The sequence below is a fragment of the Tauraco erythrolophus genome, chromosome 12, assembly GCF_009769465.1.
Source record: "Tauraco erythrolophus isolate bTauEry1 chromosome 12, bTauEry1.pri, whole genome shotgun sequence".
NCBI lineage: Eukaryota > Metazoa > Chordata > Aves > Musophagiformes > Musophagidae > Tauraco > Tauraco erythrolophus.
Window position 1 is genome coordinate 8129713 of NC_141476.1, and position 24455 is coordinate 8154167.

General features: G+C 38.7%; 1 protein-coding gene across 1 annotated transcript in view; it reads right to left on the reverse strand.

The window, feature by feature from the left end:
* Positions 1–6154: 6154 nt before the first annotated feature.
* The window catches only part of ATXN7 (ataxin 7), a 60372-nt gene continuing 42071 nt past the window's right edge, over positions 6155–24455 (reverse strand). Inside the window, exons 4-11 of the mRNA XM_086619063.1 lie at positions 15066–15318; positions 14021–14283; positions 13155–13237; positions 11128–11393; positions 10517–10715; positions 9527–9648; positions 8294–9251; positions 6155–6947 (exon numbers count right to left, since the gene is read on the reverse strand). Coding sequence (XP_086475189.1) covers positions 6930–6947; positions 8294–9251; positions 9527–9648; positions 10517–10715; positions 11128–11393; positions 13155–13237; positions 14021–14283; positions 15066–15318 — 2162 coding nt within the window. The 3' untranslated portion in view covers positions 6155–6929. The remainder of the gene's footprint in view (positions 6948–8293; positions 9252–9526; positions 9649–10516; positions 10716–11127; positions 11394–13154; positions 13238–14020; positions 14284–15065; positions 15319–24455) is intronic.

Genomic DNA, 24455 nt, shown 5'->3' on the forward strand with positions numbered 1-24455 from the left:
AACTAACGCCATTCTCCAGTTTCACTTTGGAAGGATGACTTCATGCTAGCAACAAAGTAGCCAGAAGCAGACACAGATTTCAAGATGCAGGCGCACACACACAGAGACAATTTCCACCTTGATCTCCCACACATTCCCTGCCATTAAGCTGTGGGAATACAGAAGGGAAGGGCAGGAGATGGGGCACTGAAGGGTTTGTTAGTAAAACTCTGCTGCAAAGTGGCTGAAATCTGGTTTGTGTGCAATCAGTCTTTGGCTCCCCTATCTCTGCTGGCCTGCCTGCAGCTCCATTTCTTCTCTCCCTGACCACTGGGCTCCAGAGCTCAAGCTCCAGCCTTGCAGACAAGAGACAAGGCACTCGCTTTTGGAAAGACTCACCCGTTGTGGATGAGGGAAGGGACGCAGGCGAAGGGAGCTCGACTGCAAAACGGAGGGCAAAGAAAACTTGCAGCACTGTCAGAGAGCACCTCAACTGAGCAGCAACACACTGTCCCTCCTGATGCTGAAGAGCTAAAGCTTTTGTAACGATTTGGCTACAGGTGTCAGCTCCAGCCATTTCTCACGGGCTTGGACAAAGCTTTTTGACTGCACTTCTCAGGCCAGTCTGCATCCTTTGCAATAAAGTTTGACTTCAGGTTAGTTTGAACAACCGCAGAAAAGGTTTTCGAGATTCCCCTGAAGTTTAGCAGGCCAAAAACGACCAAAACAACCATATGCTGCTTTTCCGCGGCAAAGATCCCATGCTGCTTGTTGGGAACAAATCCAGCAGCTAACACAGCTCTGAGCCAAAGCACTGGGAAAAGCACTCAGTCAAATTAAGAGTCCCATGGTGGATCCTGCAAGCCACGTGTGTTTGATTATTTGTTGCAGCAGAACGTGATAATAACGAACCATTTCAATAAAGCCAATTGCAAACCCTGGTACTGGTTATTTCGGTAGCTGGCACGTGTAACAGCGGCCGCTGAATGCTCCAGTGTACAAAGGCAACCGGTGCCAGGGCTGTCGCTGTCAGCCCAGCTGCACGCAGCGAGGGCACGGAGCCAGCTGTGCACCCCTGGCCCCTGAGCTGAAGCTGCAGGACCAGGATTTAGGAGTCTTCCTACCCAAGGCAGGCTGTAGCCTTTGAGCCCAACATGTCTCCACCAGGAGAACAATCTCTACCCAACACCTTTGGGTTCCAAGGACACATCGCCAGCTTCCATTTTCACCGGAAAAAGCATCGACAGCCCGCACACGTGCACAAAACCACACGCAGAGAGAACCTCCGACACTTGGATTTGCTTTGCATGTGCTACGAGGCTCAAACTCCTACATCACCAATTAACTTTTCCTGGACTGGAACTGGATTATTTTCCTACAAGACAATCAGTGACAGGAGAGAAACTGCTTTTTGCCCGCTTCAGGGAAGTCTGTGTTGACGGGTCTACTCCAGCCCCTGCCCAGAAGGCATTTTTCCTGACAAATCCCTTAACTGAGCTGATGGAGTCACTGGGAGAAGCGATAACCCAGCTTCTGCTGGTTACTAACCCAGCCCGAGGTCAGGGCTCCCTGGCACGGCGCTGTGGTGCCCAATGCGGGCAAGGAAGGGGAGAGGGAGGACACTCCACACCTGCAGAGCTCCAAGATACCTCAAAGAGCTCAGGACTATACGGGATACACACAACCTTTTCCCTCTGCCGTCACCTCACTGGTTTTAGAGGATACAGAACCCTACTTAAAATGCAGTTAACTGTAGATAATCCTGCAATTCTGAAGCAGACGGCTCAGTCACTCACTTGCCTGAACGCGATGACAGAGCTCCACTCCGCTCCGTGAGCTCCCATCTCCTGCATGGTCCGTGCTGCCATTGTGTCGCTTGTACAGTCCTGCACAACCAGCTTCAGTGCCAGCAGCTTACAGGGTGGAGCAGAAATTAGGAATTCCTACTAGAAAAGAAAGATACTTGCAGGAAGGTGAGACAAAAAATAAATAAAAATCCTCAGTCAACACAAAAGGTAAACGTGTAAATATTAGGAGTACTCATTATAAAAAGGCAGAGCAGAACCTGTTTGCTGCCTGACCCCCCATTTATTTCTTGCAGCATTTATTCCAAATACTAAGGAAAACTTCGTTCTCACTGTTGGAAAAGAAAAGAAAAAGGAGAGAGAGAGAGAAGAAAGGAAGCATTGCCATGGATGTAACTATGAATTCCTATCCCACTAACAGGAGTTTTACTGGTTTTACACACCGCTCCTCAGAAGTCATCCACGATGCACGAGTCCCGAGTCACATGCAGAGAAAAGCCAGCAAGTGTAATTAACCTGCTGAATTCACACACAGAATCTGGAAACTGTGAAAATACGCGAGATGCTTTTTTGGAAGGGAAAAAAAAAAAACGGAAACATCATCATTCAACATACTGTATTTGGGGTTGTAAAAGCTGCTTCTCATTATTTTATTTAGAAAAAAAAATAAAAGTGTGAACCTTAAGTAACAAAAACGTCCTTTGCACAGGAAAAATAATGTGGAGTTGATACAGGCACCTCTCAAAACCAGGCACCAAAACCCCGCAGAACATAAAGATCCGATCCTACGGGGCTGCCGCTGCAACCGCTCACGCGATGCTGAGGAACGATGACAGAACTTGACCACATCCAATTCTCTGAAATCAGTTCACATAGGCACCGACACAGGTAATGTTCTCCTTTAATGCTGAATGATTTCATAATGAAGCAGAAACATATAATGTATTCCATGCAACCAACCTCATTTATTGAAAAGTCCTAATTTTATTGCCTTGTTTAGTAACATGTTTGTTCAACAAACTAATCTTTTTCATGAAGCAAAGCACAACTTTTTCTTATAAATAGTATAAATTATTTTATTTACAGAAACTTGTTACAAAACAAATAGACTATATATTTATTTTTCTTTTAAATATCCAAAGTAATTTTTCTATCCCATGACATTTGTTCATGTACTATACAGCAGCCAACACAGAGTTCAGCTGATCAGATGCTCTTGATTATGTATACAAATTATCAAACTATTCACACATTTTACACAGGAGATTGCTTTTAGAACCAGGCTCAACACCGAGCAAGATGCTTTCAAGGCCTACATTCACAATGACATTATGTAGTGCTCATTTTAAAATTATCTTTAAAACGTAAAATATCTTGCACAAAAGGTAAAAATGATTATTTTCTGCTGAACAGTGAAACATTTAAGAATCTTCCCAAGCCCAATTCCCTCCTCCAGGACAGAATGAGTGAAAGACGAGAGAGAGAGATTCCTTGGCAAGAGAACTCTTACAGGAAGACAACTGCCTTAGAAATGTCATTTGGAAATCACAACTTTATTTTTATATAGTTTTAAGAGGTACTTACTTGGGTTTTTTTGTTTGTTTTGTTTTCCTGGAATACCAACTATTTTGAACATTTCCTAAATTGTTTCATTTATGAATACCTCCCCCCTTTCCCAAAATGAGACAGTCAAATAAACTGCTGGTTAAAACTGTATTTCAAACCCTTGGCATTATATTAAATATGAGTTATCAATGGGATTGTTCCAACACAAGGTATTCTAATTAAAAGATTTTACAAAAGTTACCAGCATAATTCACTTTCTTTTGTCAACTCATCTCATTAATTTCAGAAAATATATATGTGTGTGTGTACATATATATACATATATATAGACACACGCACACATACATATATATATACGCACACGTATATTAGATAGAGGTGGAAAAAGCAAGCTCCAAAATTTCAACTGAACATTCAAGTCTTTTAAGGAGAAGCTGTCTAAACAGTCCAAGCTTAAAACTAGTTATATCAGGCACTTTCAGTTTTTCCATTAGTTTTAAACCACGAGACCCACACAAATGCGCACGCACACACACGCACACAAACACTAAAAAAAAAAAAAAAAAAAAAAGAGAAGCAGTGTGTCACTTCACTAAATGTAGTCTCCTGGGAATCAGGCAACTGATAAGCAACGCCGTTATCGACCGCCTCGGCTCCGATCCTGCGCTCGGGTTCCCGCGGCAGAACCCGACCGCAGGACCCGGGCGATGGTTTCCGTCTATCCGCTCCCGAGACACGAAAAGGGACACAGCTTTCACAAAACGGAGGCATCCCTTAAGTTGCAAAGTAGGCATGTTAACTATTGGCTTGGCAGTGAACCACTTCAAATTATAAAAAGGTATTTGCTTTTTTTTTTTTAATTAATTAATAAATAAATACTAGATGATCTCAATTGTACCAAAACTGGATATAAGAAAAAAAGACCTGTGCAAAAATACATATTTAAATATGTACAATCAATTAACAAAATATGTCTTCTGAAATAGGGATACTTCAATATTTATAATAGAACAAGAAATTCCAAAATAAAGATACAAAAGTATGGTTTGTTTTTTTTTTTTCCTTGTATAATTCTTTGTTCATCATTGCAGCAATTTTTTAGGTTAAGAAAACTGCAGGAGTCATAACGAGAAGTTGGAAAGACTATAAAAACTGTATCTCTTAAATTAATACCAAAATCTGTCTAGAAACAACCCAGCCACTGCAAATTCAATTTTGCAAGGAAAATTAATTTTAAGCTTCCTTAATTATTTACAGTAAGAACTACGTGACAATAAAAGCTTTAGGAAAAAAGTTCTGCTTGTAACCAAGATCTAAAACACAATATTTTAGCAGGTCTATGCTCAAGGGCAGACAGAATTTACGCCGTTCTAACTTTTTCCTCCCAGTGGCTTAAACCCACGCGACGCAGGTGACTGCAGACACTGGCTCTGGACAAGCAGCGATCAGGAATTCACTTTTTAACACGTCTGCTATCGAAGGAGCAAGAATTTGCCATTATGCTTTCAGATCAACAGAACCTTAAAAGCAAAATAAAAACCAGAGGAGAGTTCGATCACAAACTCACTATCGCTCAATCTTGCCGAATTTTTGTTTCCTTTCCCTTTGTGCCTACCAAGAGTCAAATTGCACTTGTGACTGACGCTATCCTGAAGTGGAAGCTCTGCCCCAGGGGCTTCATCAGAGCGCAGATTTCACTCAAAACGTGCAGGATTTAACACGCTTCCATTTCTCTTTGTGGCACATCACTTTGGTTCCTTCTAGGTTAAACCAATCGCAGCTCTAACAATCCTTTCAACAGGGCATCTTATCGAATACGCATCCTTTTGTTCCTGAAAAGTTGTCTTTTATGTTTTTTTTTAAAAAAGTTTGCATAATAAGTGTCTTTAGTACGTTGCTTTCTCAACGTGATCTTTTGTATCTATTCAAAGCTAAAGTGTCTGCATAGAGGCTTCTTGTTGTTTTGCTGTACAACAACGATTTTGTAGCAAGTTCAGGTTAAACTGAAAGCATCGTTAGGTAAACTACTAAGCAACTGCTACTCAGAGTGGCTTTGGATTCCCTGATGTACTACTTGCCACCAGAACTGGGGAGAAGGCTGGGCTACGTGAACAATTGGCCAGGCTCAGATTGTCTCTTCTCAGCAACAGCTGATGCCCCTTTAAGGCAGAAAAAAAAATATCTTCTTGGTTAGGAATTTGTTTTCCTTTGCTTTGCCCCCTTAATAAAAATTTTTGAGACTTTACCTGATGTTTAAAAACTTAAATCTAGACGAATCAAATAATTATACAGTAAGCCCTTTAGCAGAATTCACTTTTGAGGTGTTTTGAAGCGAGACAAAACATTTCAGAAAAATTGACTGGACTATATAAAACTGTAAAGGCCCCTTTATTATTCGTGAAGCCTGGGGAGGCGTGGGATGACTGCGATGTGTACGTCTGCGCTGTACGGTGAACTCTGCTGTCAAATCGGCGTTTATGCCAGAATTTAAAAAAATAAAAAATAAAAAATAAATCTGAGTGGTTGAAAGCGTAGTATGTTAATGATTTAGTTACATAAACAAGGTATAAAGAAACTGACTTATGGTTTTTAGAAAATATTTAAATACTTTAAATACTTAGTTTTAAAAGGGCTGTTTTTACAGGCTGGAAGGCAAATCCAGCCTAATTTAACCAATACAGTTGGGTTTTTTTTAAATAACAAAGGCCTACGGTATACAGTATAGATCAATTAATACGTTCTTTGGGCATTTGCCTTTGTTTGATGTTTTGGGATTTTTTTAAAATAAAATTAACTTTTATTTTCTTCTACAATCAAATCTTATTTGAAAGAATAGAAAATAGGTTTTGTATAATGCAGGTACAACATTTTTATACTTGTTTTCTGAGCAATGGCCTCAAACAAGTTTTTCTGGGTTTTGTTGGGTTTGTTTTGCGGTGGGTTTTTTTTTAAACTCCTGATAGCTTCTTATCCCAAATTACTTGCAAAAGGCTGGGCAAAACACAGACTATTTTTTGAATTGTGCTATTTTTATATTCCATTAAAGGAACATTGCTATAAAAACACTAAAGCCATATTTCCCTTCTTGAGGGCTTCTTTCCATTGTGCCTCACACATTTTTCCCCCTTGTCACGGGGTCCTCTCCATTGAGGGTGTCTGTCTGGTTAGCTATCACCTACAAAAGACACTATCAGTATAAAAATAAGTCCACAGTAACGTTTATTTCCCCCCAGAAAACATTCGTTTGCCCAGCCAATCTATGTCAAATAGTGGCAAGATGATGTACTCCTGTAAGTAAAATCTCACAGGTTGGTAGCAAACAGTCCAGACCACCGTTAACACTGATAAGAGCAATTATGTGGCTGAACTTCATCCAGTGTCCATTTCTAGTATATTCACTGCTACAGACATGGCTTCAGGGAAATTCCTTGTTTAAGTGACAGTCCAGTAGATTTCCACACCTGAGGACCATGGGAAGTTGGGAAAAATCAAGGCATCTTGGAGTCCAGAAATCCAGATGGAGGTTTTGCTTGTAGTGAAAATTGTCCAGTTCGTTTCTCACCATGGTGCGTTCAGCTATCAGGGACGTGCCTTTGGCTTTTGAGCAAGCAAAAGAAAGAGAAGGATGAGTGAGCCAGGCTGTTGTAGCAGATGCCCTTAAAAGACATTTTCTGGATAATGAGAGCATATTTTGGGGCGAATCAGCAGGCACAATGTGACACCACTAAGGCAACACCACCATGCGCTTGGCTGGCTTCTCCAAGACTTGAAAATTCTCAAGCTAAAGCTCTCTAAAGTTATAATGGTCTCAGACATGACTTCCTTCCTTAATTCACTTCAAATTATATTTCTCCTTTATTTATATGGCATAGTTGAAATAGTAACTATTAGGTAAGTCCAAAAATAAATTCAGCCATCTGAATGCTTTTTTTTTTGTTACAGTAAACAACATAACGGTGAAAATCTTCCTCTATGGCTGAAACGGAAAACGAAGAAATCATTCTGAAAAAGCTCTTACTGACCTCCTAGCTCTCCAGGTACACAGATTTCAGATTCTTGGCACCAGAAGCAACAAAAAGTTTCTTGGGTTTTCAGTCTTGAAAAATCTAGTTCTAAACCTGCTCTCTAAAATTCCATCTTCTATACTCTCCTTGAGCTGTATCAAATTATTTTTACCCCTCCAAGTGATCCTCCAAGTCAATTTGAATTACTAAGTCTGAGCTATCGCTTTCTAAATTACCTCTCATCCTCACTTACCAAGTTTTTCTCCCAACACATTACTCCTTTTCCAGTGCAATTTGTTTAAAAACCCGGAAACCCAAACTAATTTTTAAAATAGGATCTTACATAAGCATGAGATCTGCTTCCTTTATAGTAAATCTGTTCGTTTTACCAACTCAAAAGGTTTCATTCTTACTTATAACATTTAATCTTGTTATTACTAAGAAGTTAGTCAATGGCACCTTGGGATAATAGCCTTATTTTATCACAGCATCACAGTTCTGTTATCAGCATCATTATGTTACGCTTTGTAGAATGTTTACTACTGACACAGAAACAAGAAGTCAGGCTGAGACATGCAGCTCAGTTCCTGGCTGGCTGGCAAGATGTATTTTTAAAATTTTTTAAATCCTCTTTTTTTTTTTTTTTTTTTTAAATGTGAAGACTGAATTTAACCTGAGAGCAAGTCACAGGCAACATCTGAGGAACTTGGAACGTCATATTTAAGGTTACTTTAAAAAAAAAGCTACACTTTGTGAGAGTGTTAAGAGTCTTGTGTGAATGTACTATAAACCAACCCAAAATGAGTAGTGGATAAATAAGAGAATTACCTTTTATTTGAATAGGATCTGGAACTGGCTAGCTAATTAAGAGAACACACGTAATACAGGCATGTGAAGAGGCATTTTCGTATCTGCTTAGTTTGAGACAAAATGTCATACCTGATGAAAGAGAGAATTGTTCATCAGTCCTTGCGTCCCTGGGATTGCACCAGTGTGTTTTGCATGAACGTTGTTCACCGATGTCAATTTGGCAACTTTGTTTGATTTGCTGCTGCTGCTGCTGCTGTTAATGCTGCTTGAACCAGGTGAGCACTTTCTTTTCTTTCCTATCAATTTGTCAAGGGAAGTATGCGAATGTGAAAAACTGCTGTGTGAATTGACAGTCAGCTCGCTGGACTGATGAACAAACGGCCCCAAGGAGAGCGTGGAGTCGCTGCTGTTCATCATCACACTCATTCTCTTTATCGATTCTGCAGGGCTCCCAGTCGGAGGACCCCTCCCTGATTGGTCATGCTTGAGGCTAACGGAGTTGGCTTTGCTAGTCATACAGTTGAGGCCAACGCTGTGGGACGAAGCTGTCACCGACGGATGATAGGCGGTCCCAGAGTTTCCAGAGTTAACCACACAGTTTTTTCTAAAGGACTCTGTGGAATGAGAAGGTGCTAGCAGTGCGGAACTGTTTTTACGCTTCTTTCCTGAGCCGCCGCTGCTACTGACGCTGCCGGTACTGTTACAGGTGCCACTGCCAGCAGAAGATTCCTTAGGTTTAAAAGATTTGCTGGATTTCATTTTCTGAGGTTTGCTGGGCATAGGTGAAGGTACAGAGGAAAGCACTGTAGGTGTTGAAGGGGATGAAGACACTTGTCTTGATTGCATACTGCTGACAGGATCCACTGCACCCAAAGCAGCAGGATTGGCATTTAGTGTCGTTCCATGGGATGGTACCGATTTATTATTCAGAGACACGCAGGAAGGAGATACCAATGCTGGCGATGACATAACCGTGGTGGGTAAGAGGAAACCTGCTGCACTGACACCGTACTGCGAAGCAGGCATCGAGTTTGTCCGATGTGGTGCACGAACTGATGCTGTACTACTAGATGCTGGAGGAATTTTCCTGCAGGTGAGCAGAAACACAAGCAAAAACCTACATAGCTACCATCCGTCGGAAAAACACCCAGTCTAATGGTGCTACACTTAAGTGATTGTATCTTGAAGTGGAATAACGCCACTAAAGTGTTTTACTAAATTGTTGCAAAAATATAAAGCATAGACTATCAAACTTTCATCCAATTAATTTGTACACAATATGCTTTTCTTTAACTAGAATCACAGGCTTCATGTATTTCTACAAATACCGAGAAGAATAAGAACTCTGTCACTTCTACTCACTTCCACATCTGTGAATTCAGATGCTTCTCCAGCATGAAGTCAAGTGCACATCGAATACGGTTCCACCGCTTGTCAAACACGTAATAACCTCTTCCAATTTGCCGACTACCAAATGTGCAAAACTGAAAAGACAGATTTTTATTGGGGTTTTCTACTTTCAGTAACAACTCGCTGAATAACAGTGTATTTGTTTATAAATAGATATTGCTACATTAATACAGTTTTAGATGTTTAAATCAAGGACAAAAAATATAAATTAGATTTTTTATTTCTATGGTATAACAACTATTTTAAATTTTTGGCCTTGGTATATTGGGATTATTTTCTTCCCGTCTGATAGTCTCATACTTCTATCCAAAAGCAGAGGTCAAATTTGAATAGCTCTGATTAAACAGGGAAGGACAGCAGTGTGTGTGTATAAAAACATATATGTATATGTAACATTTCTTTCCAAGGAGCTATCAGCTATTTGCTCATAGTCTGTTTTATAAAAAAGGAAATAATCTGATACACAGGCTAGGCAATAAAGCTTGTGTTTTTAGTTAGACCAACTGGCTTTTATGAAGATTTAAATATTAAAACAACACATCACTGCTACCTTTACTGTGATGATTGGCATCCTGAGTAAAAAACATGCGTGTCTGTGGGAAAGTCCAATAACAAAATCTCACCAAAAAGGCACTGTTTACATGTTCTTATTCCAAAAACACAGCCCTTTAGAGCAGTTACCAATTTAACCTTCAGTATTTTGGCGTTTTGATTTCTTTTGGATCGGAGAAGTGAGGTCCAAACACATTTCTTTAGCATGTTTACTTTGGAACTACAGTTAAATCCTCATTGCCTACTAGGCAACAAAACAATTTTCTTAAAATCCAGAAAAAAAAAATACATCACATACCCAACAGAAAACCCCCCTTAAAACCCCCAAGTTAGTTGTTTACAAGTTTAGAGCCAGCGAGAGATCAAGGTTAACTTTTACTCGAAACGTACAGCGGCTGGTTGAGGATGATGACCTGAATAATGACAATCCAGTTTTTCAACAGGCTCTTCTTTTTCATCACATTCTCCCTCATCACTGGATAACCGAGATGCTGGCTCAGCTGCAGGCAAGGGAGGGTGCGGGGACTCATGGACAGAAGGAGACTCACTAGGGGCATTTCCACTGTGCTGGGCTGGACAGCCTGGAGGCCTGGGCAAGGCAAGCAGTACAGGTGTTACTGAAATACGTCTAGTTAAAAATTCCAAGCTTAAGTGATTATTATCACTGACAGAAGGAAATCATAACAGATTTCTGATATTTTCCACAGTCTCATAACATCGAGAAGAAGCACAGAAGGTATGGTACCCCTGGAAAAGCAGCATTGTCTAATCATTGCTGAACTGCTTTTATTGATGCAAGTCATCTTTTACTATTTCAAACACCAAATCTTCCTTGCTATGAGTTACAGCTCAGCATGTAATTGCAAATTACAGGCAGACAGTCACCAGGCCTAGAGCAAAAATAACACCCCATCCAACAGAACCATATCGTTCTTTCAAAATCCACCTGATGAAGCTACCAGCATTAATTTAATGTCTTTGGATCTCCAGATTTTCCTTACCTTGGAAGACTGGGGGGGTGAGGTTTGGGTTTATTAGGTAATAAAGGCTTTGATTCTGTAAGAGTAACTCCATGAGAATTTTGGTGCAGCTCCTGGGAAGTTTTAGTAGGTGAGGGATGTGGTTCCCTGAGAGGGGGCATCTGCTGATGATGATCCGAATGTCGAAGAAGTTCCTTTTCCCTGGTTTTGCTTTTGTGCTCAGCTAGTAACAAATCAAATCGTTTTCTTCGACCCTGTACAGCCCTCCGCTGGGTTAAGGAATGTGTCTGCAAAACCATGGATAAATAATTAATCCCAGGCTATTAGATTTGTGGAAATTAAACAGGCAGAATATGTGTCTAGAGCTCTAGAACAGAGAAAACGATCACATTCATGGTTTAGTAAACAAATGGAAGAATGACTTAGAAAACAAACTTTAAATTTGCTTTGTGGATCATTATATCCCTGTCTGATACAAAATAACAAAAACCAGCAATGGAGTAAAAGGCTTCTTTCAAATTTTTAAAAAAGAAACTATCAAAGTTCTTATAAGGTTAAGACTAGAATTGAAAAATCTTTTTTACATTGATATTTTAGTTGCCAACTAGTGCACAACCAAAAATACTAAATACTTACTTTCATTTATGAAACTTTATAGAATCATAGAATGGTTAGCGTTGGAACTTCCACTTATATTTTAAACAATAATGTTTAAAATCAGACTTTCAATGGGACACTTGAAAAATATTTATAAAAATACTTTGCTTCATTCTAAATACAAATCAATTCCTTGAAAACTAATGTAATCAAATAGATACCAAGGAATGTAAAAAATACAGCAGAATCCAGTCAGAGAGAACTCAAAGTCCTTTGAGTGTCCTGAATGCTACACATAGTAACATGTATATGTGTATATATAGCACAAATTCTAGGTAAAGTGAAATAGATAGAAGTTATTTTTCTGAATTGTTAACGTCACATATAATATCTTTTTTCATATGGCATAAAAGGTTTGACTGGGTTCGTTTCAGCAGCTAAAAATCATTGCAAAATTCAGACACAAATAGCAATTCCAAAAAATATTTTGTAAGTAGGTATAATATAAGGAATTGCTGAGAAACTTTACTTTCTTTCTCTTTTATACTTTTGATTTGCCTAGTTCTCTTCTCAAATCTTGAAGCTTTTCCCTTCTCTGTTGGCCAAACAATTGTCTCCCTGCTGTAATTCCAAAAGGGCAATGTGTTCAAGTTCAGTTCCTCTGGGTCCTTACTAGCAGCATCATTTACCTTTGTTCTGTAGGTGGTTTATTTACCAGATGCTTCCCCTACTGACAGCTGAGCAGCTTTGCAGGAAAGCAGCTAAATATTACACAATTGCAAGGGACCTGGATTTTTGGCTCCTCGGGACTAAGTGATACCTCTCTGACCCCCAAGATTTTTGAGCCAGAGAACACATTTCATCCGATTTAAAGTTTTTATGGATTGTTTAATTTAGAGTTTGACCTCTAGGCATACTCTGTGGCTTCTGCAGAAGACTTATTTCTGAGCTGGCTGCAGTCATACATCAAGCAGCATTAGCATTTACACAAACACCTCCTAAGTATCTGCTGCAGACTCTGCTGGGGGGAAAGAGGGAGGTGCGAGAGGGGAGGAGCTTGATTTATTTAAATTCTGCATAAACAAATAATACTTTTAATGCTTATGAGGAATTTCAAAATTCACGATCTATGACCCAAAGGTTATCCCCAAAAAGGACACGCTGGTCCCCTACTACCGACATGTGGTATAGCACAGCCTGTCCCATGCCAACATGGATGTTTAAAGGGTTTATACAAAACTACAAATCTCAAGGTTACTTTAAGAAATATATTTTCGAATAAATAATTAACAACTTTGAAAACAATTCCTTCTTGGTTCTGGGCAACATGTTTTGAGAGGTACCATTTACAGTGGTAATTACTGATGGTAAAAATGTCTAGTTTTCTGTCATTTTCCTCAGGAAATTGAAGCAAAACTTTGCATAATCTTATTCTGATTAAGATATCCTACCTTGCATGTCAAAGACCTAGTACAAGGTTTCCTGGTTTCCACATCAATGACACCACAGTATATATCAGGATCAAATTCTCTCTCTGTCGGAGGTACACAGTATTGAAAAGTTATCAAAAGACATTTTGAAATACTAACATTTATTTTCATTAGAAAAATTAACCATATTTGAAACTGTTTTCAAATGTAACACAGGCAAACGTACAAATAAAGGCATCCAATAAAATTGTTGAAATAAAATCTTCTACCCTCTCAGCAAGTTTAAGGTGTGCTGAAATACAGATCTCAAATCTACAAACAGAATGGAAAAATTTACAGCTGTAAGGCACCCTGAAAGAGCAGTAGGTCCCGCATGTTAGGATTAGAGGTCACCATCAATATGACCTGTGGTAAACAAATGGTGAGTTTTTGTTGTTGGTTTTGGTGCGAAGAATTTTTCTACCATTCTACTAATACTCAAAGTTATTGTGTTTAAAAAGTGTAAAGAGCAGAGTGGGTTTACATTTTTGAGTTTATGAGGTGCTAGTTGTTCCATTTTCTATGTACATTTGGGCCTTCCTTATAGAAAGAAGGAAAAGGAAATTTTTTAAGACAGTAGAAGCACATTTTAAAATGAGAACTGACAGGTCTTTGAGGTCTGTATGGTTTCTGAAAGCAATAGCCACAAGTCAAGTTGTTTACATCCTTTAGGAGTATGTCAAGTCATAGATTTAAACTCTAATACATAAAACATACCTACTTACAAGTTACAGCATTATAAAAGTGTTTAATTTACTTCTGGAACTTGTTTCTGCACATTCCATACATGTATTTCTATATATACACTACTAAGAGGAGTATAGCAAATAATAATTAAAAAAAATTACCTGACAATCTTTTATGTAAAAATTTCCTATTATTCGTATTTTCCTCAGGTTTCTTTTCCAAAAATGGAGGCACAGAGAGAAGACCTTTACCATTCAGTATCTGTCCAGGGGAAGGCAAGGGTGGCTTTGGTATTGAGGGACAATTAAGGCCAGTCTTTATTGAGGAACTCACAGTAGTAGAACAAGTTGGACCAACAGCAGCTTTCAGTTGGGCACCATCTATCTTTGGATGAATCTTTTCCACTTTGACAGATGGAGTCATACTATTATTTACAAAAAACAAAGAAGGGAAAAATGAAAATTATAGTCATACATGATAAGAAGTACTTAAAATATGTTATTACTCAACAATACTCAGATATAGTCACAATGTCAATATAGACCTTCCTTCTTTATTCACAGTTTTCTTGTTCTTATCTTTGTTATTTTCACATTTTTTTATTATGACCATAACCTCTTCCGTCCTCCTTTCCCCATTGCCTTGTAAGTATTGCAGGGAGTCTTCAGGGACTTCAGACGCTGTTGTTTGGATTCACAGACACAGCATATCACCAAAGCAATTTAACTGGGCCTGTTACATCCAGCGAGAAATGCCTCGTTCTGTGACAGTAAATTTTATTATCAGTTATTATTGAGGCATCTCTACCCATGACAGGGAGGTTGGATTAGATGACCTCTGAGGTCCCTTCCAGCCTATGCCATTCTATGATTCTATGACTCTGCAATCTCATGTACGCAGGTCAAAAATCACCTGAATCAGAGCTAAAACTCCCTCATGATCAAAGTATGCAGATTAGATCAAAGAATTAAGAGCCCCTAATAAAATGACCTTTATTTATAGTGATTTAAGATGCAGCTTTCAAGAGCTCTTTTTCAACACAGTCATGAGTATTATCTATAATCTTAGACTAGGCTGCTGGAAAAGATCTGGAAGAGTTTAAAGCGATTATCTCTTAAACCAAAAACCCTCTGAAACAACACAGCAGTGTCTAATAATAAGTGTCCAAGTAATAACACTTAATTCTTTGTCAAAACACGTACTCACATTTTATCATGGGGAACTTTGTTATGCTGTACCGGATGCATTAACCTGTTGTTTCCGCTGATCTGCAGCTTGTCTTTGGGTGATTTCAACAACTTGGAATTTGATGATGATGCACTAGTACCTCCACTGGATGAACGATTGCTCCCACTTCCACTGCTACCTTTGTTTTTTGAAGGGAAAGATGAAATGAGGGAAAATACTGAAGAGGAGGGAGGAGTCAAAGGCGGCTTGCTAGAGGAGCTGTGTCTTCTTTCTGAAAACGAGAAAAAAAAGGGGTTTTAAGCTCCCGTACAGAAACAATTCTTAAATACTTCATGTTTTTGTTTACTCCATTAACATTTTTCCTTTGTTGGCTTGGGAGGTCCGCTGCCACACACGTAGCATAAAGGATTCAAGCCTCGCTGTAATCCATGAGGCTCCATTCATTGCTGGTCCCCAGTTGCTTATGGGAGTCTCATAACTTTGGGAGCTACATTCCTCACCCACTGAAGCTTAGCTTTTAGTAACACTCCTCACCCTCTCTCCATCTTAAAGAACAAGAAAGTGAGAAACAAATCTAGACTTCAGACACAAAAAGTAAAGAGATCCTTATCCTCAGGCCAAGCAAGCTTAAATATCAGATTTCCTCAAAGGTAACAATTACCTGTAAGTATATCTCCTAAGGGTCAAAATTATATTGGAACCAATATTTTAACTTTCACTTTATGACAAGCTTTTGGTATGGTCTACTAGATCTTCAGTGTGGAACATCCCTGAGAACAGCAGCTCAAGTATTAAACTACATCGGGTTTTGGGGTGTTGTGAAGTTTTTTGTTTTGTTTTCCTCTTCTTGATGCTATTAATTTTTTTCACAGTATGTCCAGTTTAGGGAGGATTTCTACTTAGGAACAACATCAAAAGGAGCAACAGACATTATTCGACCAAATAAAATTATTATCTGAACATTTGAATGTAAGAGTGGTCAGGTTCCATCAACGAACGTGTTGGAAAAGAAATTATTTAATTAACACTAAACCATTAACATTAATATATTGCTAGCATCATTTCTGTTAAGTAGAGTGTATTATAAAAGCAGTTCTTTAAAACAATGATTTCTCAGTCACAAAACACCTGACAGCTTCAGGGAGTACCCAGCTCTGCCTACACATGGAAATGTTATTTGACCATTTGCTCGACTGATACTTGGACACCTGTGATTCCTCGATGATCTGTGTAATCAACACCTTAAGAGACATGTCTGGCAGTCAAGCATATGCAAACCACAGATCTAAGAGAGAACCAAGAATTAGCAGGTCCATCAGGGGAGTGGGAAGGCACCATTCTCCTCGACAGCAGTAACACCTTTTTCTCAGCCAAGTATTGTTAAAGGTGCCGAAATCCAGCACTGATCAATCCCAGGATCACTTTACAGATTTTGGCTTACGTTTACTTAAACTGTGAAAGAAGCAGGCAACTCATGAAGTTACAAGTACAGCCAAGAGTGAAAGTCAAGTCCAGCGCAACCTGTACAGAAGCCTGTAACACTCTGCAAAATGTAAGTTAATACATCCGTCTTCTGCTTATATGACTTATTTCCCCTCCTGTCCTAAATACAGCAATCACATGCCACTCAGATGATGACCAAACAGGACTCCATTCGTAGCTGGAAGCCATGGAAGAAGACAGCACCAGCCCTGCACCAGTGATGTCCAGCACATCACCCACTGCACGGCTCCTGCAAGCAAGACTGTAACAGAGTGCAACAGCAATAACCAGGGGAAAGAGGTCCAGCCACTCCGGCAGTGCGAGAGGAAGATATAGGAGTCTAACACCAGGCAAGCTAATTTCTTACAGAGGTGGGGAAGTTGCATTTTAAATATGTTCATTAGCTCAGGTTAAAAAAAAAAAAAAGCAAGCATAGAGATTAGACAAGGAGGCTCCAGTCAAGAAATTGTCTGAGATTGAACCAAGTGATATGCTTCTCTGTTTAACTGCATAACGGGTGCGAACTGCCTAATGAACCTTCTGCAAAAGAGTGACCACTTCTTAATTAATATTTATGCCAAAAAGCTCTGAGAGGCCAGGTGAGACACCCAACAGAAATATGTAACAAATGCTGCAATTTATCACCCCTCTCAAGAAATAACTGCTTTAAAATTTTAGTATTTAGAACAACTAGTTACCTGTGATGTTCAAAATCATCTACTTCGTTTTCTAGAACCAGATGCCATTGAAGAGTTTGTCAGTGAAGTGTGTTAGCATATTTATGTTCTAGTAAATGGTTGTGCTTCTAACATGACATACTGCTTATTGCCAAATATCTTTTTATAGCAATGGCAAGAATCCCTGAGCAGCTCTGACAAATTACTATTTGAGGGCCATTAGTTCAGCGATGCTACACCCTGCAAGATTACTCAGCGAGATAATGGCAGAAATTGCTCAATTCTCTTCCACCTTCTGTATAGTTAGAAAATCCAAAGTCCAAGTTCTTATCACAGTTACAAATAATCTCTAAAAATCCAGTGGATGACTAATGCAATCTTTGGGAGTTTGTTTTGATTTTCTTGTAATGTTTTTCTTGTTTGTGGGTTTTTTGTTTGTTTGTTTGTTTTTTGTTTTGTTTTGGTTTTGTGTGGTTTTTTTTTTGTTGTTGTTGTTTTTTGTTTTGTTTTTGTTTTTTGTTTTTTGTTTTTTTTTTTAAGGAAGAGAGGGTGTTACTCCCTTGGAGAAAACCTGGCAGATGAGAAGAGAAAGGGACTAGAATAAGACTGAGTACTTCCTTGCATCCCATAATGAGGAATAAACTAGACAAAATATTAATCTCAGCTATTAATCCAAATGATACAAACACTTATTTTTCTGGCAACTGGTACTGCTCTCATACTAAACTGAGATGTTACTGACTACTATTTGTGTGAATGTTTCATAGCACCAATCTCAATATAAGTAAGTTAATATAAAAGAAAGTGTTTTAAACTGCAGATAATTAAAAAAAATTGACCTAAGAGAACTAAAACTAATGGCTGATCACACACCAAGATTACAGTCTACCTGTCAGAGAGAATCTCCATTCTACAGACAGATGTATGATTTGGAATATACACACAAAAAAGCATCAAATTAGCGTTTTCTACAATTTTGGGACAATTTCCAAAATTGATATTACAAGATTGTAAGTCTGTGAAACGTGCACTCCTTCTGTATGTAACCACGACCTGTGCAGTTTAGCAACAACATGAGAAGACTTTTCAGCTAATTTTTTGTAACACGTTTGGACCTGTTACCTGCTGACCTGCATACAAGTAGAGGTATGGCTGCTACTCGGGTTTACTTATATTTAATGTCTCAGTCTTTTTATAAAACTAGTGGTTTTAAGTGAAATCTGCTAAAGGTCTGTTTTGTAAACCATCTGAACACTACTGATGTCTTATTGGAGAAAGCTAATATTATTTTTGAAACTAGACATGTTTTAAGCAGGGCATACTTGATCTAATGAATGTATTTATTGACAGATTGACACAGTCTTTTAATAGAAAAATTATTACACAAACTGTCACAATAATCAAGACCACCATGCGTATTATGCTAGAGCATATTATAATGACAAACTCTACTTATCATCTGTCAATCTAATACGCTTCTCATTTGCCATTAACTCTGACTCAGCCTGAAAACATTTAAAAATATAATTATTTCCAGGTGTTCAGTTTTCAAATTTCAAAAGTTAGCACTATCATCCCTTCCCTTCACACAACTCTTGAAAGAAAAACAATTTTTTTATGTCATGACTACTTTTACAACATGAAGTGATATTTCAAATACTGGATCTCTGTAACACAGTTCTCAACGCCAAAATTTGGGAGAGGATTTTTGTTTGTTTTTATTTTTTTAAATATCAGAAAGATGAAAGTTTTGGCTTTGGACAAAGAACCAGAAAGTCATCCTTGATCCTACAGCACCAGGCAGAATCTGACCTAAAATGAAAGATGCATTCAACACTAAACCTTAACAGATAAACTCCTCCCTAAATATCTTTGCACTTATATAACATCTTTGTGACCCTAAGTAGAAGGGCCGTACAGAGAGTTAGAAAGCTGTGAAAAGAGATGGCATCCCAGCAAAGGCTGTCTCTGCTCAGTGACTAGGATTTCTGTTAACTATCAATTTGGAAAAATACAGCGATAGTGTGTGTGCTACTGCACTTGTAGTTGAGCAAGAATTACATACGCATACTGCTGAAACACACAGGACTTCCTGATAAAATGGATATTGCTAATTTGCAATATCCATTGCAGGGTGAATGGTTGGACTCGATGATCTTGAAGGTCTCTTCCAACCAGATGATTCTATAATTTAAATATCTTCAAGAGCTCAAAAAAACCCCAAACAGCCTCGCTTGGCCCTTAGCTTGGCTGTTGATATTCTTGGGTTTAAAATCCTATTTTCCATTGTGTATTTCCTACTAAACATGCACTAATTTCTGACAAAATGCAAAAAAGTAACCTGCAAGGGGAAGAACAGAAAGGAGAGAAAAAAAGAAAGCTCCTCACTATGTTTAGCTACTAATACTTGTTCTTCTATCAATGAGTAAACACTTGGACTTACTGTGATTTATAATCTTATTTCTATATTAAAAGATGTCCTTTCACAAAGAAAGATATTCTGTTTTTCATAAAATGCTACTTTCTTTGCTGTATGCTTAACAAAAAAATAATTAAGAGTAACAATACTTTTAAAATTTTTCAAAACATTCCTCTGAGGTCTACACTTAGTTCCCAAAATCTAGGAAGTGTTTCGTGCTGTTCATTCTCTCTGGGCATCAGTTAATAGCTTTGGGCAGCAAATACAAGATGTACAGATCAAATTTCATAAACCCTTTTTTTTTTATACTGACTTCTTACATAAGTACTGGGCAAAAAGTCAAACTGACCTGTGTCAGTGCTAGCAGAGCCGTCATTAGAAACGAAGCACACCCATTCAAACACACAAGTTTTGTTTCAGGGAAATACGTTGTAACTTCAGTTAACACTCAGAAAACCACTTTAACATAGGCTAGCCTAGGTTTAAGAGTATCATTCAGACTATCAAATTAAATCTGTATATTGAAACAAAGCATAAAGACAATTTTACATTTAAGTAATTATTAGTTCATAGATCTGTCTCACCACAAGTGTAAGCATGATAAAAGTGCTACTTACAACAAACATCTTTTTTTCCATCATACTGAGCTACTGTTTGACTTGTCATTTGAGAAATTATTTAGTAGAGCCATATTAAAACAAACGTCTTTTACCTGAGGATGATTTTTTTTTATTTCTCAGTAGGACTATAACATTTCTAGAGTAATTGTGGCGAGCTAATCTACCTGATCTTCTAATTTCTCCAGAAGGATGAGATCCATGACATGACTGGAGATCACAGACTGGGACACTGCTCTGGAAGGGCACCTCACCATAGCTATAGATATTACTGCAACAAGCAACTAAAATCCCTCTTTAACTCAAATACCTGTGTTGGGCTCCGATCCACCATCACTCTGACCTCACCATGACAAAGAAAAAAATTAGATACATGAGGACTTTGCAGGGAAACTCACGGGTATAGCAGGTAAATTACTCGCCCTTTGATGCCACCCTGGCATCGTGCAGCTGCCTGGGAGCAATCGCCTGTGCGGGATCTCGATCTGCTGCTCACTCACTTATTATCCCGTTCTAATCACGGAGCCCAGATACCAAGGATTCTGCCCTAATCTTCCACTGATGTTCCTTTAATCACCCCATCAGTTCTGTTGGCACTGTAAGTCAGGATGAGGTCACTCCATCTTCAACTGTGTGGTGTTTAAACTTGTACTCTTAGCTGAACAGACAGCATCTAAACAAAGTTGTATTTTCACTCCAGCAAGAAAGTTACAGAAAAGAATATTTATGGAGTCCAAGCTATCAGTGTGACAGACTGCCAAGGTCTGATTGGCACCAGTACAACCTGTCATTCTCCAGAGAGAATTCTTCTTACTATTTCATAAAAAGACATTGCTTTGCACCTGACAGCTGATATTATTATCATTCAGTGTTAGCAAAACCACGAAGAGAATCTGACGGATAGTCACATATGCTTGTGGCACTCCATTCACAGAAAAATAACGCTTTAGCAGAAGAGAAAGGAAAAAAAAAAAGGAAGTATATAATTTGTATTGCAGCACACCAAATGCAAGTCAAGGTGACACATATGTAAGCATTACATTGCTTATGTATTTAGATCACTGACCACAATGGTCTTCCTTATCTTGATAAGAGTTCTTCAATATTATAAATAAATAGCAATAAGTATAAACTATTTATCTAAGAATTAGGTTTATATGGTATCTTTTATACAGACTACAACCAAGTTAGCAATATTGATGCGACCTTATGTCCTGCACTTCCTCACTTAAAAAATATTCAGTGTAATTGCAGTACAAAATGTTTCTATTAGTGTAGATACCATCACGTAAAAAGGCAGTTAAGCCATAATGATAAAATCATAGAATCATAGAATGGTTAGGGCTGGAAGCGACCTTCAAAGGTCATCTAGTCCAACCCCCCTGCAAGGAACAGGGATATCTCCAACTAGATCAGGTTGCTCAGGGCCTCGTCCAACCTGGCCTTGAACGTCTCCAGGGATGGAGCATCCACCACCTCTCTGGGCAACCTGTTCCAGTGAAAACTTTACTTAAAACGTGTCTCTTCTCAAAAATCCATTAAAAAGCAATACCTAGCCAATTTTGAAGGGTATACTTAAACTCAGAATTCACCTCCACAACTTGGTATGTCAACAGGTCTGCTTTGCCTAGCAGATTTAAAATGTGCTGGTTTACACGTTTTTACATCACGCCTTCACCACACAAGCCACAGCATTGTTCAAAGACAGTCTTACGTTTACATTGAGATGGTTAATACCCTAGAAGTAAAATAACCTTCTTAGGGGCAAAAGACAGAATTTAAGTTGAAGTCATACACTACAGAGCAAAACATAACTAGAGAGATCCACGATTTTTAAAATTCTCTTTAAAACGTTCTTTCACATTAAACTTATTTGTGGAGGCTTCAGCTTGGTAAGGGCCATGAAACATTTACGCTCTCCCACAATGAGAACTCCGAAAATTATCTTCCTCTGAGAAAATCCTTTGTTGAAGCCAACAGACAAATAAAGCAAATAGATCAAGACCTTTCTAATTGCTGACTGGGTATTCTCCAAAATTATATGTCAGTTCCTAGGACATTTTTATTTCCCAAATGAGAGCTGCATCACCACTAAGTTTTACACGTCATCTGTTTTCTGCACCTTTGTTTAACAGCAGCATTGGTGCATTTACTTCCCGCTCTGCTGTCCAGGACTCCTCATCAGGATGAAGGTCCCACCGCTCCAGGTACAAATTCCTGCACCATTCCCTTGTCTGTCACCTCCAAAACACACACTACAAGTCTCCTTAAAAAGCATATAAAATCTGGCTATGATTTAACTAAGGTGCTCTGATTTATTACAAAACCTCATAATTACAGAGAACAAGTTTGTTGTTTTTAAGATATGCTTTGGTTACAAGTGCTCAGTTCAAAGCTCTCGTATATACAAATATTTGGGTTTCAGCGTATCATTCCAGTTCTAAAATCCCTCCACACTAATTCACACTGATTCAAGACATGTAAATAAAACATATTTGGATGTTTATATTGGTCCAGCACACTTAACTAATCTTCCTCGTGAAATCCAAACTTCAATGCAACCAAAAGCCACTGATTGTTTTGAGCGATGTGTTTGTAACAGCTACTTTAACTAAACGTTTCGTGTAACCTACTTCCTACCAGTACAGAAGTCCCAGACTGACAGATTTTAGCTCAACTTTCACTTTGGTTTGCTTTTAAAAGCAGGTTTACCAGAGCACTTAACGTAGGAAATGCAAGCAAAGTTGAGAACTGGAAAACATCCTCTGAGAAGTATTCTGGCTTTTGTCTTGCTCAGCCTCACTGTGCCACCTTAGGTATGCCACTTCAACTCTCTGCAGTTTCCCAACACTTAAATTTGAATATTTGAAAATTAGTTACTCAACTCCAAAGAGGTGTTATGACGGTTAGTTAACCACATCCCTTTGAACAGAAGCAGAATGCAAATGGTAGCTGCTATTATTATTATCTTGTTCATTTCATTACAGTAGGTATAGAGAAGTACCGGCAACTTGTAAAACTGTAAAACCAATTACTTGACTTCTGATTTCTAAATACATACGTTTATAATTTTCCTAGAGATTTACTTTTGAGAACCAAAATCCACTCACAAGCAATCACTGTGCAAAACGCGTTAAAGGAGCATGAAATTCTGCGTAAGCAGTTTTGCTGCTGCCCTTAAAGAAAACAGAGGGAGGAGTGGAAAAAGATCATTTTCACTAGTGAGATTCTGAATGTTAAGTTAGATACTTTAAAATCGTATTTCAAAAAGGAGATGATCCTGTAACTATAATTTAGCGTATTTAAATGATGCTTTTAAAATGGTACAACTATAGTGGAGCCAGGATGGTGCTGCAATTCTCTAATAGCACAACACTAACTGGGCAGGAATGGCCATCTCCACTACAATAATTACAGCAAAATGGCCCCAAACCCCCCTGAGATAACCACCACAGAAAGAAGAGCGAGGAACAGACCGCAGTTATTAAGAACGTTGCAAAAATTAGCAACTCTAAAACGTACTTAAATAAATAGCCTTCAACTGCATCCCTTTTTTCACTGCTGCCTCTCCACAACTCTCTGTACATTACTAAAGCCAGTTTTTCAATTTTTCCATATTTGTTACTAATCCTTTCAAAACCCCTTGTATTCAGGGCACATGAGTAGTTCTGTAATCAATTTCCACAGGATTTAAGATTTCTCTTTAAAATACATGAGGTCTGCCCCTGAGAGATGTAAAATAGCCTTTGAAACATCAACCAGTACATACTGTTATCCCAAGCCTGCAGACAGGTTTTGCTGTGTCGTGCAGCTCCCTCACGCAGTGCCAAACTGGAATTAGAGACGCTTCCATCAGGTTTTTTTTTTCAGCTATTCAGAGCCTTGTGGAGAGCACTAAAACTCTCAAGAGCAATGTGAGAAAACTGAGAGAGGTATGACATTAAATTATTCACAGAGCAGAACCACAAAGCAAACAGAGGCAGGGAGATTGACTTCAGGAGGTTCCCCTTCATCACCCAGAGAAGGATGTTTTCCCCCTTCTTCTTCTCCATCCCCCTATTTGCTCAGGTAAACCCAAAAACAAGATCTTTAACATCTTGAAAAGACCTTGGCACAACATTTAAGACTAAACTTCTGGTATGCTTTCCTGAGCACCTGGCAAAGAGATGGGTGAAACGACACATTTCTCACCAGGGAACCGGCCCTGGACCTT